The following is a 17,894-nucleotide window of genomic DNA, read 5'->3' on the forward strand; positions in this document are numbered from 1 at the left end:
GAACAGAGAAGGAAGGGCTAAGAAAAAGGGAAGAATTTTGCTCTTTGCTCTGGTTATAACGTACACGGCTACCATATGCTTAAGATTTCTAAATTTCCCTCATCTTTAAGCTGCTTCTACCCTATTCCTAGATCTCCTTTAAGGAGAGAAACTCAAGCAAAAGAAAGGGTTTTATTGCTGATTCTTTTTTTTTTTTTCATTTTAACATCTTTATTGGAGTATAATTGCTTTACAATGGTATGTTAGTTTCAGCTTCACAACAAAATGAATCAGTTATATATATATACATATGTTCCCATATCTCTTCCCGCTTGCGTCTCCCTCCCTCCCACCCTCCCTATCCCACCCCTCCAGGCGGTCACAAAGCACCGAGCTGACCTCCCTGTGCTATGCGGCTGCTTCCCACTAGCTATCTACCTTACGTTTGGTAGTGTATATATGTCCATGCCTCTCTCTCGCTTTGTCACAGCTTACCCTTCCCCTTCCCCATATCCTCAAGTCCATTCTCTAGTAGGTCTGTGTCTTTATTCCTATTTCACCCCTAGGTTTTTCATGACATTTTTTTTTCTTAAATTCCATATATATGTGTTAGCATACGGTATTTGTCTCTCTCTTTCTGACTTACTTCACTCTGTATGACAGACTCTAGGTCTATCCACCTCATTACAAAGAGCTCAATTTCGTTTCTTTTTATGGCTGAGTAATATTCCATTGTCTATATGTGCCACATCTTCTTTATCCATTCATCTGATGATGGACACTTAGGTTGTTTCCATCTCTGGGCTATTGTAAATAGAGCTGCAATGAACATTTTGGTACATGACTCTTTTTGAATTATGGTTTTCTCAGGGTATATGCCCAGTAGTGGGATTGCTGGGTCATATGGTAGTTCTATTTGTAGTTTTTTAAGGAACCGCCATACTGTTCTCCACAGTGGCTGTATCAATTTACATTCCCACCAACAGTGTAAGAGGGTTCCCTTTTCTCCACACCCTCTCCAGCAATTATTGTTTCTAGATTTTTTGATGATGGCCATTCTGACTGGTGTGAGATGATATCTCATTGTAGTTTTGATTTTCATTTCTCTAATGATTAGTGATGTTGAGCATTCTTTCATGTGTTTGTTGGCAGTCTGTATATCTTCTTTGGAGAAATGTCTATTTAGGTCTTCTGCCCATTTTTGGATTGGGTTGTTTTTTTGTTATTAAGCTGCATGAGCTGCTTATAAATTTTGGAGATTAATCCTTTGTCAGTTGCTTCATTTGCAAATATTTTCTCCCATTCTGAGGGTTGTCTTTTGGTCTTCTTTATGGTTTCCTTTGCTGCGCAAAAGCTTTTAAGATTCATTAGGTCCCATTGTTTACTTTTGTTTTTATTTCTATTTCTCTAGGAGGTGGGCCTAAAAAGATCTTGCTGTGATTTATGTCATAGAGTGTCCTGCCTATGTTTTCCTCTAAGAGTTTGATAGTTTCTGGCCGTACATTTAGGTCTTTAATCCATTTTGAGCTTATTTTTGTGTATGGTGTTAGGGAGTGATCTAATCTCATACTTTTACATGTAGCTGTCCAGTTTTCCCAGCACCACTTATTGAAGAGGCTGTCCTTTCTCTACTGTACATTCCTGCCTCCTTTGTCAAAGATAAGGTGACCATATGTGCGTGGGTTTATCTCTGGGCTTTCTATCCTGTTCCATTGATCTATGTTTCTGCTTTTGCGCCAGTACCATACTGTCTTGAGTACTGTAGCTTTGTAGTACAGTCTGAAGTCAGGAAGTCTGATTCCTCCAGCTCCGTTTTTCGTTCTCAAGATTGCTTTGGCTATTTGGGGTCTTTTGTGTTTCCATACAAGTTGTGAAGTTTTTTGTTCTAGTTCTGTGAAAAATGCCAGTGGTAGTTTGATAGGGATTGCATTGAATCCGTAGATTGCTTTGGGTAGTAGAGTCATTTTCACAATGTTGATTCTTCCAATCCAAGAACATGGTATATCTCTCCATCTATTTGTATCATCTTTAATTTCTTTCATCAGTGTCTTATAATTTTCTGCATACAGGTCTTTTGTCTCCTTAGGTAGGTTTATTCCTAGATATTTTATTCTTTTTGTTGCAATGGTACATGGGAGTGTTTTCTTGATTTCACTTTCAGATTTTTTATCATTAGTGTATAGGAATGCCAGAGATTTCTGTGCATTAATTCTGTATCCTGCTACTTTACCAAATTCATTGATTAGCTCTAGTAGTTTTCTGGTAGCATCTTTAGGATTCTCTATGTATAGTATCATGTCATCTGCAAAGAGTGACAGCTTTACTTCTTCTTTTCCGATTTGGATTCCTTTTATTTCCTTTTCTTCTCTGATTGCTGTGGCTAAAACTTCCAAAACTATGTTGAATAAGAGTGGTGAGAGTGGGCAACCTTGTCTTGTTCCTGATCTTAGTGGAAATGCTTTCAGTTTTTCACCATTGAGGACGATGTTGGCTGTGGGTTTGTCGTATATGGCCTTTATTATGTTGAGGAAAGTTCCCTCTATGCCTACTTTCTGCAGGGTTTTTATCATAAATGGGTGTTGAATTTTGTCAAAAGCTTTCTCTGCATCTATTGAAATGATCATATGTTTTTTCTCCTTCAATTTGTTGATATGGTGTATCACGTTGATTGATTTGCATATATTGAAGAATCCTTGCATTCCTGGAATAAACCCCACTTGATCATGGTGTATGATCCATTTAATGTGCTGTTGGATTCTGTTTGCTAGTATTTTGTTGAGGATTTTTGCATCTATGTTCATCAGTGATATTGGCCTGTAGTTTTCTTTCTTTGTGACGTCCTTGTCTGGTTTTGGTATCAGGGTGATGGAGGCCTCGTAGAATGAGTTGGAGAGTGTTCCTCCCTCTGCTATATTTTGGAAGTTTGAGAAGGATAGGTGATAGCTCTTCTCTAAATGTTTGATAGAATTCGCCTGTGAAGCCATCTGGTCCTGGGCTTTTGCTTGTTGGAAGATTTTTAATCACAGTTTCAATTTCAGTGCTTGTGATTGGTCTGTTCATATTTTCTATTTCTTCCTGATTCAGTCTTGGCAGGTTGTACATTTCTAAGAATTTGTCCATTTCTTCCAGGTTGTCCATTTTATTGGCATAGAGTTGCTTGTAGTAATCTCTCATGATCCTTTGTATTTCTGCAGTGTCAGTTGTTACTTCTCCTTTTTCATTTCTAATTCTATTGATTTGAGTCTTCTCCCTTTTTTTCTTGATGAGTCTGGCTAATGGTTTATCAATTTTGTTTATCCTTTCAAAGAACCAGCTTTTAGTTTTATTGATCTTTGCTATCGTTTCCTTCATTTCTTTTTCATTTATTTCTGATCTGATTTTTATGATTTCTTTCCTTCTGCTAACTTTGGGGTTTTTTTGTTCTTCTTTCTCTAATTGCTTTAGGTGGAAGGTTAGGTTGTTTATTCGAGATGTTTCCTGTTTCTTAAGGTAGGACTGTATTGCTATAAACTTCCCTCTGAGAACTGCTTTTGCTGCATTCCATAGATTTTGGGTCGTCGTGTCTTCATTGTCATTTGTTTCTAGGTATTTTTTGATTTCCTCTTTGATTTCTTCAGTGATCACTTCGTTATTAAGTAGGGTATTGTTTAGCCTTCATGTGTTTGTATTTTTTACAGATCTTTTCCTGTAATTGATATCTAGTCTCATAGCGTTGTGGTCGGAAAAGATACTTGATACCATTTCAATTTTCTTAAATTTACCAAGGCTTGATTTGTGACCCAAGATATGATCTATCCTGGAGAATGTTCCATGAGCACTTGAGAAAAATGTGTATTCTGTTGTTTTTGGATGGAATGTCCTATAAATATCAATTAAGTCCATCTCGTTTAATGTATCATTTAAAGCTTGTGTTTCCTTATTTATTTTCATTTTGGATGATCTGTCCATTGGTGAAAGTGGGGTGTTAAAGTCCCCTACTATGAATGTGTTACTGTCGATTTCCCCTTTTATGGCTGTATTTGCCTTATGTATTGAGGTGCTCCTATGTTGGGTGCATAAATATTTACAATTGTTGTATCTTCTTCTTGGATCGATTCCTTGATCATTATGTAGTGTCCTTCTTTGTCTCTTCTAATAGTCTTTGTTTTAAAGTCTATTTTGTCTGATATGAGAATTGCTACTCCAGCTTTCTTTTGGTTTCCATTTGCATGAAATACCTTTTTCCATCCCCTTACTTTCAGTCTGTATGTGTCTCTAGGTCTGAAGTGGGTCTCTTGTAGACAGCAAATATATGGGTCTTGTTTTTGTATCCATTCAGCCAATCTGTGTCTTTTGGTAGGAGCATTTAGTCCATTTACATTTAAGGTAATTATCGATGTGTGTTCCCATTCCCATTTTCTTAATTGTTTTGGGTTTGTTATTGTAGGTCTTTTCCTTCTTTTGTGTTTCTTGCCTAGAGAAGTTCCTTTAGCAGTTGTTGTAGAGCTGGTTTGGTGGTGCTGAACTCTCTCAGCTTTTGCTTGTCTGTAAAGGTTTTAATTTCTCCATCAAATCTGAATGAGATCCTTGCTGGGTAGAGTAATCTTGGTTGCAGGTTTTTCTCCTTCATCACTTTAAATATGTCCTGCCAGTCTCTTCTGGCTTGCAGAGTTTTTGCTGAAAGATCAGCTGTTAACCTTATGGGGATTCCCTTGTATGTTAATTGTTGCTTTTCCCTTGCTGCTTTTAATATTTTTTCTTTGTATTTAATTTTTGACTGTTTGATTAATATGTGTCTTGGCATATTTCTCCTTGGATTTATCCTGTATGGGACTCTCTGTGCTCCCTGGACTTGATTAACTATTTCCTTTCCCATATTAGGGAAGTTTTCAACTATAATCTCTTCAAATATTTTCTCAGTCCCTTTCTCTCTTCTTCTTCTGGAACCCCTATAATTCGAATGTTGGTGCGTTTAATGTTGTCCCAGAGGTCTCTGAGACTGTCCTCAGTTCTTTTCATTCTTTTTTCTTTATTCTGCTCTGCAGTAGTTATTTCCACTATTTTATATTCCAGGTCACTTATCCGTTCTTCTGCCTCAGTTATTCTGCTATTGATCCCATCTAGAGTATTTTTCATTTATTGTGTTGTTCATCATTGTTTGTTTCATCTTTAGTTCTTCTAGGTCCTTGTTAACTGATTCTTGCATTTTGTCTATTCTATTTCTAAGATTTTGGATCATCTTTACTATCATTATTCTGAATTCTTTTTCAGGTCGACTGCCTATTTCCTCTTCATTTGTTAGGTCTGGTGGGTTTTTACCTTGCTCCTTCATCTGCTGTGTGTTTTTCTGTCTTTTCATTTTGCTTATCTTACTGTGTTTGGGGTCTCCTTTTTGCAGGCTGAAGGTTCGTAGTTCCTGTTGTTTTTGTGTCTGTCCCCAGTGGCTAAGGGTGGTTCAGTGGGTTGTGTAGGCTTCCTGGTGGAGGGTACTAGTGCCTGTGTTGTGGTGGATGAGGCTGGATCTTGTCTTTCTGGTGGGCAGGTCCACGTCTGGTGGTGTGTTTTGGGGTGTCTGTAGACTTATTATGATTTTGGGCAGCCTCTCTGCTAATGGGTGGGGTTGTGTTCCTGTCTTGCTAGTTGTTTGGCATAGGATGTCCAGCACTGTAGCTTGCTGGTCATTGAGTGAAGATGGGTGCTGGCGTTGAGATGGAGATCTCTGGGAGATTTTCACCGTTTGATATTATGTGCAGCTGGGAGGCCTCTTGTGGACCAGTGTCCTGAAGTTGGCTCTCCCACCTCAGAGGCACAGCACTGACTCCTGGCTGCAGCACCAAGAGCCTTTCATCCACAGGGCTCCTAATTTGGGATGATTCGTTTTCTATTCATGTATTCCACAGATGCAGGGTACATCAAGTTGATTGTGGCTCTTTAATCCGCTGGTTCTGAGGCTGCTGGGAGAGATTTCCCTTTCTCTTCTTTGTTCTCACAGCTCACAGGGGCTCAGCTTTGGATTTGGCCCCGCCTGTGCGTGTAGGTTGCCGGAGGGCATCTGTTCTTTGCTCAGACAGGACGGGGTTAAAGGAGCCGCAGATTCGGAGGCTCTGGCTCACTCAGGGCGGGGGGGTGGGGGGGGGTTAGGGAGGGTCACGGAGTGTGGGGCGGACCTGCGGCGGCAGAGGCCAGCGTGACGTGACGTTGCTAGCCTGAGGCGCGCCGTGCGTTCTCCCGGGTGAGTTGTCCCTGGATCCCGGGACCCTGGCAGTGGCGGGCTGCACAGGCTCCCCGGAAGGGGGTGTGGATAGTGACCTGTGCTCACACACAGGCTTCTTGGTGGCGGCAGCAGCAACCTTAGCGTCTCATGTCTGTCTCTGGGCTCTGCACTTTTAGCCGTGGCTCGCGCCCGTCTCTGGAGCTCTCTTAAGCAGCGTTCTTAATCCCCTCTCCTCGTGCAGCAGGAAACAAAGAGGGAAGAAAAAGTCTCTTGCCTCTTCGGCAGGTCCAGACTTTTCCCCGGACTCTCTCCCGGCTAGCCGCGGTGCACTAACGCCCTGCAGGCTGTGTTCACGCCGCCAAGCTCAGTCCTCTCCCGGCGCTCCGACAGAAGCCGGAGCCTCAGCTCCCAGCCCCGCCCGCCCCGTCAGGCGAGCAGACAAGCCTCTCGGCTGGTGAGTGCCGGTCGGCCCCGATCCTCTGCGCTGGAATCTCTCTGCTTTGCCCTCCGCACCCCTGTTGCTGTGCTCTCTTCCACGGCTCCGAAGCTCCCCCACTCCGCCACCCGCAGTCTCCGCCCGCGAAGGGGCTTCCTAGTGTGTGGACACTTTTCCTCCCTCACAGCTCCCTCCTGCTGGTGCAGGACACGTCCCTATCCTTTTGTCTCTGTTTTTTTCTTTTGCCCTAACCATGTACGTGGGGGGTTCCTTGCCTTTTGGGAGGTCTGAGGTCTTCTGCCAGCGTTCAGTAGGTGCTCCGTAGTTGTTGTTCCACACGTAGATGTATTTCTGGTGTATCTGTGGGGAGGAAGGTGATCTCCGAGTCTTACTCTTCCGCCATCTTCCCGGAAGTCCTATTGCTGATTCTTCTCTTTGAGCTGTTACTCATGGAGATTTTAATTTTAGCTTTACCATCTTCTTTCACAAGTTTATAAAGTTAAGAAGAAATAATTTTTTAAAGTCCGGGAAGATCCCACATGCCACGGAGCGGCTGGGCCCGTGAGCCGTGGCCGCTGAGCCTGCGCATCCAGAGCCTGTGCCCCTCAACGGGAGAGGCCACAACAGTGAGAGGCCCGTGTACCGCAAAAAAAAAAAAAAGAAAGAAACCCTCTGATACGATAATAAAAACTTAAGAGACATAAACCATAATTACTTTGTATATTCTTCAGAAACTATCTATAACCAAGTCTGACATGCTTGAATTTAACATTATTTAAATAAAATCACAAAATAAAAACATGATTTGTGAGGAGGTAGAAAGCTGTTCAGCATCCCTATTCTGTTCTTCCTGAGTTAATGATGACAGTGGCTAAGTGATTTTAAATTGTTGTAAAATGCAAGCCCAATGAAAATCCAGCTGGACTGATTCAAACCATTCTGAGGGCAGAGAACTGAGAAATTTAAATTGCAGCCTTCTCTTCCAATTTGATTAAACTAATGTAAAGTAAGATTCTGTTTATATAAATAAATGTTTAATTAAATGAGGCATTGATAATATAAACAAAAATTAAAAAACAAAGTTTGCTAAAATACCTCACAGCATGGATGACCATTAGAAGTAAGTTAAAATTAAACAATGATTTCAGACTTCAAAATTAAATACAATGTTAAACTAGAAAAAGTGCCAACACACTTGGGCAGGCTGTCAGGTATTTACGAAAGTTAAAAACTAGTGAAAAATTACTGAAAATATTTTCTACTCTCAGTATTTTCTGATAGTTATTAAGATCAGTAAATAATTACCTTCAGTAAGAGAAAAAAATACCTCTATTAAGAACAAAGGTGCAAAAATAAGAAAGCACAACCTGAGAAATCTGAGAGCACAGTGAAAAACAGAAATTACATTCTACCTATAAGGCAATAAATATTTACATGCAGGTGGAAGAAGAAGTATCACCTTGGTCAGCAAATGAGAAGGTTTTCCTGCAATGTTTCTCAGAAGAAGGGAGGTTTCCCTGTCCAGATAGGAGTGCTTGTGCAGGAAAAGAGAGAGAAAAACAAACAAACAAAAAAGGCAATAGAAGTCAGTGGAGGTTTTATGTGTTTAAAATATAACGTTGACAAAGCAAGAATGATTCTCTACCATTAATTTCATATTTTACCTAAACTCAATGAAATATGACCAAATTTTAAAAAAGAAAAAGAAAAGGAGGGGGAGGGAAAGACACCACCTTTGCCAGCAGGCATGCCCTAGCCCACTCCTGCTGACCCCTCAGCTCTGGGAAAATGGATCACACCCTGCAAAGATCACAGAGCAATTTGTCTTTCAGGGCTGTGCTTCTGAGTGCTGTGCACACAGCACAAATAAACAGGTGTCAAAGACGAATGACTATCCCTATTCCTTCCTCAGTTTTAAAACTTTTGCAAGTATTTCTGACCAAATCAATGATAGCCACACCAAGAGGAAAAATGTCCATAAATATTTTGCCTAATGTTATCACGTGTTTTCAGTAAAATTTTATTAATTCACTCATTATATCAGTATTAACAGTACTGTGTTGCCCAAGTAAAGGACTTGTATAGCAAATGAATGATATAAACAAAATATTATGAAGTGTTTTCCCTTAAGTTGGTTAAATGAATTCAATTAGTATATTTTCATAAAAATGATTTGTGAATAACATAGTCCCTAACTGTCCTCTTCCCCCTTAAAACCTTTTTAGTAAGGTTGTAAACATTGGAAGTTATGCTTTTGCAACTGTATTTATTAAACTCATATAGTATAAATTGCTGCTGTTTTGATATATGTGTAATTCAGACTTGCTTATCCCTAAATAATTCTAAGTTAGTATTTATTTTTTAATGTTATGTAGTTACTAACCACCATTTAAAACAATGCATGGCACAGCTGAGTAGAGTTATAGAAAGTATTCTATAATATTATATTTTATAAATCTAAGTATATATCAAGTTATTCTTGAGGAACAAATTTTTTGGAGAGAAATACTAGAACAGCACCTACTCTCATGAAGTTCATTGTCACAGATAACAAGATACACAACTTCAAAATTAAAACACTGTTACAGAAAATAATATTAACTTAATCTTTGCTCATATCTGCACTATGTTGTGTTGGGTTTGCTATATTGTATGTCACTGCCTGTATTTTTTTTTTAGCTTTTAGTTCAAGATGAACCTTACAAGCATACCTGCCCCTTTCACCTACTCCTGGGGGGGGGAAAAAAACAAAAAACAAAACAAACAAACAAAAAAACCCTAAGGGCTTCCCTGGTGGCGCAGTGGTTGGGAGTCTGCCTGCCGATGCAAGGGACACGGGTTCGTGCCCCGGTCCGGGAAGATCCCACATGCCGTGGAGTGGCTGGGCCCGTGAGCCATGGCCGCTGAGCCTGCGCGTCCGGAGCCTGTGCTCCACAACGGGAGAGGCCACAACAGTGAGAGGCCCGTGTACAGCAAAAACAAAAAAAAACAAAACAAACAAGAAAAAAAACACTAAAAAAAAAAAAAAACCCTAAGATTTAAAACAAAAACTGGACGTTTTCATCAATATTAGCACTAAAAGGTCAAACAATAATAAGAATGGAGAAAATTATCTCTAGGTCCTCATTTACCTAGATGGTATAATCCCCTGAAGGTAAAGATTAGTTGGCTCACCTATAAAAACGCCAGGTTAAGCAGAAGTTTCTGAAAATTGAATTTAATTTGAGGTTAGCAATCAGCTAAGACCAGGAAGAAAACTGAGGACAATTAAAAAGAGCAACTATAACTTTCATTGCTCTTATTCTCATTCATTTTTTGTTATTCATATATAATTGGAAAAACGTATTCTTACGTAATTATGTAGAACATAGAGAAAATAATTTCTTGAAAACCTAGTCCTATCTGTCTTACTCATAAAAGTTACTTTCTCAAATAAAGATCCCCCAAATGAGTAGAATATCTATATTCAGATAATTATTTTTCAAATTAAAAAAAAATTCTGCTTGAGGCCATCGAAACAAACTATTCTTTGGTAAATATAATTCTAGACATTAAATTCAAGTTTAAACTTAAAAAAAAAGATCTTAGAAAATTTAGTCAGTCTTCAAACTCAAATCACCTCAAGACTTCAAATCACTAAAAAAATCTATATCTGATCAGTAAGGAACAATATTATCTAACTGTATTTGTTTAAAGACCCAGAAGTAGAAGTTACTGATTTTAAAATACTGAAAGGTTTAAATACCTTAAAATAAAAAGAGGATAATCATTAATGGTTGGTGACCCCCAAAAACACCACATCTAAAAAAATGAGACTACAAGCAGTAGCTGAACAAGATCATAAGCCCTTTGTGTTTGGGACAGTCACTCAGCCATGCACTGCTTCACCACTGGCCAGGGCTCCACGTTCCCTCTAAGCCACAAGTATTTGTAGCAGAAAAAAATGAAAATCTAGAAACCACAAGCAGCTAACACCTTCCTTCAATAAATGCCTTATCTTCCTTCCCCTACTGGCGCCCGTCACACAGTGCTCTAGAATTGCTCAGGAGGGAGGTGCTGGTGGCCAAGAACTGGTTACTGGAGAAAGATGCGAGAGGGATGAGGAGAGTGGAGTGCAGGTGGAGGACTGAGAAAAGGGAAAGACACAGTGTTCTGGGCACACTGTTAAATCAGCCTCAGTCTTGGTACACGTGGCTTGTAACAAAAATGCACATAGCTTCATTTAAATGGGGCCTTCTTATATTTTCTTTCATTTACCACTAACAACACAAAGTCAATAGCCTATTTTTAATCCATTTCACTGGTGTATTAGCCCATTTTCTCTCTCTCGTCTATTTCCCTCCTTTTTTCATTTATTCGCTATTTATTCAGCGTTGAACCTGGAACCATGCCAGGCACTGGAGATGCAAAGGCACTCCCTGCTCTCACAGAGTTTAGAGTCTAATAGGGAGATAACTGACAACTGTAATACAGTATGTTAAGTGGTATAGGAGCAAGTAGGAGGTAGAGGCAATGTCTAAACCCAAATTAGGGGCTCAGCAAAGTATTTCTGAAAAGGCCTAGAGTCCTGGAGGATGAGTAGGAGGCAGCTGTGGGTGGGGTGGAGGGTAGAGACAGAGCAAAGGGAGATATCAGTGGTTCTCAACTTGGGTGGTGCTTCCCTCAAGGAGGCATTTCATACAAAGCTGGGGATATTTTGGGCTGTCACAATGAGGAGGAGGGGGGCATTACTGGTATTTATGAGGAGGGAAGTCAGAAATGCTAGATGCCCTGCAAGCACGGAACAATGTCATATAATAACAAGTCCCACATCACACATGAATTTTTAATGTCCTTATTATAGATGGGAATTCCTGTTGATAACAATCTGAGTTTAGAACTCAGTAACTCCATTTTACACATAAGAACAAAGTATTTCTATATAATTTTGATATTCAGTGACTCTTCCAGGAATGCTATTTACCATGTAAAATAAATTGAGGGAAGCCTGCACTTAATTCCCGTTCAACATTTACCAAGAATTATTCATTATGTTGGAAAATCATCTCACCAATGGAAACCCAGCTTGAAGTAAGATTTGCCAATATGAGAACTGGTAGTATCAGTGTGCACTCTGTCACATGCAAATAAATGACAGGAGAGAGCTGATATCCCTTTTAACAGAATTAAGAACCAGATACTGTTAAATTAATGAAAAGACATGAAAGGCAGGAATTTCACTGAGTTTCATTAACACAGATTATTTTAAAATATTTCAATTACTCTATCTTTCAGAATTATTTAAAATATAGCACAATGAGAAATCTGTAATGTAAAAAGTCAAATATAAAAATCATTTTATCACTACCTCATCCCACACTACAAGGCAGGGAATAATTTTGTCACTACAATTATAAATAAGCATCATCTTATTTGCAAGAATTTTGTACTTCACCATTTTCTTTTCTTTGGCAATCTATAAATTGTGTCAGCACATTATCCCTACTTCATTTAAGGTTATTTCCCTTTTTAAAATTACCATATACAGGAACGTTTTGTCTGCTATTATGTGCCATAACATGTTTTAATTCTGGGTCCACCCATATTTCTGCTTTGTTTTTCCTAGAAAAATGACTTCTGATCTCACTTTTCTTAAATCCAAAGTTATTAGTTATAAATAAGTATAGGATTTGACTATTTCATTGTGTCTTTTAGTACAGTTTTTAAATGGCCAATAATTTAAAACCTGAAAGATACATTATAATATTATAAATTATTTTTGGCTATTTCTCCTTCATACTAGGTGTTAGGGCATTAAATTCACTAAAAAAACAAAAACAAAAACAGGTATGTAGGTAAGTTATATTATCTATGAATTTCATTTGGGATAGTAAAAGTATTGCTATAAATTATCTGTTATAAAATAGGGGTATTGGGACTGAAAGGACTGAGAACTGCTGCCCGGGCGGAAGAGACAAGTAGATGACAATGCAAATACTACAGTACGAGTGGCTGGTGCTTAAGAATGTAGGGGAGGGGCCAAAGGTAAGCTTGGAGAAGTGTTTTTCACTAAGCAGGATATAACCCATTAGTGGGTTGTGGAATCAATTCACTGGGTTACTACCAGTATTTTTAAAGGACAGGAAGGAAGGGAGGGAGGGAGGAAGGGAAGGAGGGGAGAAGGGGAGGTCAGAGGGAATCTGATTCAACTGCGTGGGGGTCAGGGACTTTTTTTTTTTAATGCTTCATAGATGACTCTGAAGCAGCACTGTCTAATGGAAATATAATATGAACTACAAATGTAATTTAAAGTTTTCTAATAACCACTTTTTTAAAAAAGTAAAAAGAAAATGATGAAATAAACTAATATTAGCATCTTTTATTTTACATTCTTTTTTTCATACTAAGTCTTCAAAATCCAGTATGTGTTTTTATCTTTATAGCACATCTCAATTTGGATTAACATTTGAAGTGCTTAATAGCCTCTTGTGGCTAGTGGCTACCGTATGGAACAGCGCAGCTCTGAAGCATCCAGGTGTGTCAACCACTGACCAGAGGATACATTTTTGAAGAAATTAGGTTTTCTGTTAAGCATCAGTGCAGAAGAGTCATTACACTTGATATCCCCCTTCTGAAGAACAGCTAAATTTAGCAATATCTTGAGAAATTTACAGAAGCCCTTAGCTTAATAAAAAAGGTTCTGATATAAAATTTCTCTATACCAGATATACAACCACCAACATACTCTTACCATGAGTTTTAACATTCAATAATACTGTATCATACAGTTGCTCATTTGTTTCTGCTTATTTATTAAGCTTTGTTTGTGTTCAAAAAATTGAGATATATGACAAGGTTTCACCATCAGGAGTTGTAGAGAATGCATTCCTCTTTGCTAATAAAATTTGAGTAGTCCCAATGGACATGTTTACAGAACTTACAGGTGTCAGCTCAGCCTGTTCTTCTGTGAAGTCAATATGACGCTTGGCCTGCTTGCTGGGACATCTCAGAGAAATAGCATGCTGTGAAAATGCAGGAAGGAAGAAAATGATAGGTAAAGGAGGTGGAAAAGGGCAGTTCTCATTATCATGCAGGAAGAGAAAAAGATCACTGAAATGAATCATTGAAACAAAATAGTAATGAAAAGTTGCATGCACCTCATTATACTGTGCAAAAATAGAAAAGGTAAGAACCAGATGATCCTAACCCTTGATAATTTAAGGATAAGCTCACTCTCCTTCTGGACAGTAGAGCTCTATCGGAGAACTACACAGAAAGAGTGTGTCCAGTACCAACTCATACTGAACCCCAACTGGGCCTTAACTGTTCTTTAGCGGTACTCTTAATCTTTTCTCCTCTCTCTAAGTCATTCCCTCTAAGCTTGTTCTTAGAGGGAACAAGTAGTTTCCAAGTTCTTCAACTTCCTGGTTTCATCCTTCAACCTCTTCCTATGACCTCACTTCCTTCCATTTCTAAGAAAATCGCATCTATCATGAGGATCTTCATCCCTACAATGTATCCTACAACTACACCCATATTCTCATCCTTCTCTCCACTTCTATATGAGTAAATACCCTTTTTTCCCCTCCAAAGCTAACCATGTCCTAGATCCCACTCATTCCCCTTCTAGTATCTCAGTCTCTGATACTCAACTGGTCTAGCTTACTGGGGCTGAGAAGGACAGAAAAACATTCAATTCTTCTGGGTACCCTCCTCTTGTTAAACTATTATTTTTTACTTTCATTATTTTTTACTTTTGAATTCAGCTACGGTGTACCTCTTGCACTTATCCCTTAATTCCCTGCAATCTAGCATCCACCTTTCTTCTCCAAAGTCTTCACCCTTTGAGCTGTAATGCATTCTGTTATTCATTCTCAAAGTCATCAATGACCTTTTAACCAAGGTTTCTGTCTTTCCTATCATAGTACTTTACTCACTGTACTAAAATTGCTTCTTTGGCTGTCTGTATTGACACCCCTTTCCTCAGACAATAAATTATAATCTCCTAAGGACGTTGTGTATTATGTTCATAGTTTTATCCCTTACAGCCCGTCACAGTGTCTAGGTGCTCCAATATTTATGGAATGTATGAATAACTATTACTTCTTGGCCTTCATGCCACTTGCTTGGCCAGATCAAGACTGTTTTTGCTTTCCCCTCTATACATTTTCTCAGTCAAAATATCCTATAGCGCTGTGTCAATCACTGCATCAATGGGAGGCCTATCAAATCTATAATGCCATTATCCTCATTTTTAGGAAATAAAGACTTAAGTATTAAGGGCTAAAAAGGCATGATAAATGCAACCAACTCTCAAATGGTTCAGGAAAAAAATGTATATACATAAAAAATAAAGTGTGGCAAAACGTTAAAAATTAGTGAACATGAGTAAAGAGTTTCATGAGTTCTTTGTACTATTCTTTCAAATTTTTGTAAATTTGACATTATTTCAAAATAAAAAGTTTAAAAAATATATATTCTCTCTAGGCTCAATCTCACACAAGCTCCCATCATATTTCTAAACACTTATTGGTTAGTTAAAAAAAAATCACAATCCAAGGTGTTCAACAAGAGATGGCTGCCTATATGCCATGTTAAACAGTATGATGGAACCATTATATTATTAAAATTCAACATATCCTTACCAAAAATGAATATACATATGGGAAGTAACAAAGACAACAGAAAACAGTACATATGCAAACAAAGATTAAATGTTGTTATCTTAATAAAGATGAAAAGGGATTATGCAATGACAGAAATCATTTCCATAAAATATTTAAATACTACAAACCATTTTATGGAAACCATTTCCATAAAATATTTAAATACCACAAAAAATACTACTACTATTTAAACACTTTTTTTTGTAGTATTTTTATCTTTTCTTCATCACTACTTTCATAAATCTAAAAGCTGTGCTCAAAACACATACGAGAAGTGAATGTGAAGGTCAATTCTGCACACAAACTTTGCTCCATACCTTCTCAGTTTCAAAATCTTTCATTTGTTATAAAGCTATCACGTTCTCTATCAGTCTCTCAAGAACTCTCCACAAATCTCTGCAAAGCAAGTTATGGATCACTGCTTTCTTGAACTGAATCTGTAACGTGTTAAAAGTACCATTTACGAGCCAGAATCTTGTGGGGGGAGGATGTATAGAGAAGCACCGATCTGAACACAGGAGCCCACCCATAATCAAGAAATGACCTTCTACCAAAACCATGGTTACAAAATAAAACACTTCGTTTTGGTAGCGCACACCTTAGATAACAACTGGAGGAAAGTGGAGGTTTGTGAACACACATTAATGCTTCAATAAAACGTTCATCATCTCTTACTGATATGTGTATATGCTCTTCGCAAATATTAAAAATAAATATAGCATGACGGTTAAGAATCCAGACCCTGCGGCCAGAGGGCCTGTTTCAAGCCCCAGCTCAGTCGTTTCCTGGCAATGCGACTCTGGGCTTATTATTTAACCTGTTTCCTCATGTGTAAAATGGTGTAATGACAGCATTTATCTCCAAAAGTTGCTATAAACATTAATGAGTAATAATTACATTACTATTATATCAAAAGTGGGAAACCACCAGCCATCATCTGAATTTTATTTAAGCCTCAATTCATTTAGATTAGAGCTAGCTTATAGCTGTTAAATTTTAACAATGTATTCGGGAATATACTAAAACACCACAAGATGGGGATGTTGCTGCATAAATCTCTTTGCCTTTTTTCTACTGCCCATGTAGTTCTGTCTCTAGGTCTGGATCTGAGAAGCACTGGCCAGTCTAGCCTTGTCTTGATCCTCCTTCAATTCTGTGATGAAACAGCAAAGTACTGCTGACTGTCTGGGTTCAAACCCTTGGGAAAGTTATTTAGTCACTCTGCCTTAGTTCCTTTCATTGTAAAATAGAGGTAATGGTACCTATTCCACAAGGCACTGTACAGATTCAGTGTGTTAGGCATGTAAAGCACAATGCCCAACACAGAATAAGCACTCAATATAGTAGCTGATATTATTTTCTTTTTCCCCCTCTTCCGTTTATTCCTCTCCTAGATATGTAACTGGCCATTATATAGCCAGTATAAGGTCCTTTACCAGCTCTCCCAACACAAAACAAAACAGAAAAGAAAAACAAAACAGACCTAAAACCAAATAAAGATGCGTTTTCACTTCCTTAAGGAAACACTGCATATATTTCTAAGAAACCCATGCAATAAGGATCAGGGCATATATGCCAGTGTTGACTGGGTGGTGTGTCTGAAAAGTGTCTATGAGTGATGACCAGGCTTTTCCCCTGGCTTTCACCAATCTTCAGTTCTTCTTTCATCTGATACCTACTCCTTTTATTAATCTCACTAGGCCAGTGAAATCTAGAATTAAACACCAAGTTGGTACACGTGAATAAATTTCAGTGAGATGTAGCAACATAGCCACTAGAATTTTAGGCGAAATGTAGCTGTAATAATTAATAACCCCAATCTTTTAGATATGTAGGCCTCTTAAAGTTTCAGAAAGCCCTGTGCTCCCATCTGGTTAATACTTCAGAGCAAAAGGTTGTTTTCTAAGAATAATTTGGGACTTCAATGCCAATGCTACCTGATAATACAACACAATTGCTGTTTTCTTTCCAATACCTCAAAATTTCTGCACACATTAATTCCTGAAATAGTTCGGGAAAGTAAAAGAAGTAAAGGAATTGCCCTGAAGCTATGATATGCTGTGTTGCATATCACAAGTTATAATGGTGTATCCATGAAATATTTCATTTAAAAAACCCTATGTACATAAGGAAAAAATATATAACACTGAAAAGTTTTAGTAGCTCAGATATTTAGGGAATTTTTCCTATCAAAATATTTATAATACGATCATCAAATATTCTTAAAGATTCAGCAAAACTTTTTGAATCTACCATAAACTTCAGTAAAAGCTTCTAAAAGTATTTTCACTTTAAAAACACATTTATGTGTATAAAATTCCAAATTCAGAGGAATCATTCGCTTAAATCCCACCAGAAAATAAATATACAGGTATATTTTAGTACTAACCTTTTATCAGTAGATCCTACTTTATATAAAATTTATAACATGAAATTACTATTTAAATTTGAAAACTGCTGTCTTATTAAAAATTGTTTTATCAGTTAATGTGAATAAAAGTACCAGCAAGTCAGCTGCAACATTTATTTCACATTGCTTTAGATATAAAGAGCCCTAATTTACTTCAACTACAATGAATTCTAATTTTAAAAACTTAGCAAATGAACATTACTGATGGATTTTATAAGAATACTAACTAAA

The 17,894-nt window shown here is 38.0% G+C and overlaps 1 protein-coding gene across 3 annotated transcripts in view; it reads right to left on the reverse strand.

The window, feature by feature from the left end:
- The window catches only part of RAPH1 (Ras association (RalGDS/AF-6) and pleckstrin homology domains 1), a 97,352-nt gene that overhangs the window by 33,489 nt on the left and 45,969 nt on the right, over positions 1-17,894 (reverse strand). Inside the window, exons 5-6 of one of the 3 annotated variants that reach the window (XM_082840792.1) lie at positions 13,529-13,609; positions 8,068-8,142 (exon numbers count right to left, since the gene is read on the reverse strand). The exons of 1 other annotated variant lie outside the window; for it this stretch is intronic. In XM_082840792.1, coding sequence (XP_082696918.1) covers positions 8,068-8,142; positions 13,529-13,609 — 156 coding nt within the window. The remainder of the gene's footprint in view (positions 1-8,067; positions 8,143-13,528; positions 13,610-17,894) is intronic. One more of the 3 variants, XM_082840794.1, reaches the window with a different exon arrangement.

The sequence above is a fragment of the Leucopleurus acutus genome (assembly GCF_964270905.1).
Source record: "Leucopleurus acutus genome assembly, chromosome: 6".
NCBI lineage: Eukaryota > Metazoa > Chordata > Mammalia > Artiodactyla > Delphinidae > Leucopleurus > Leucopleurus acutus.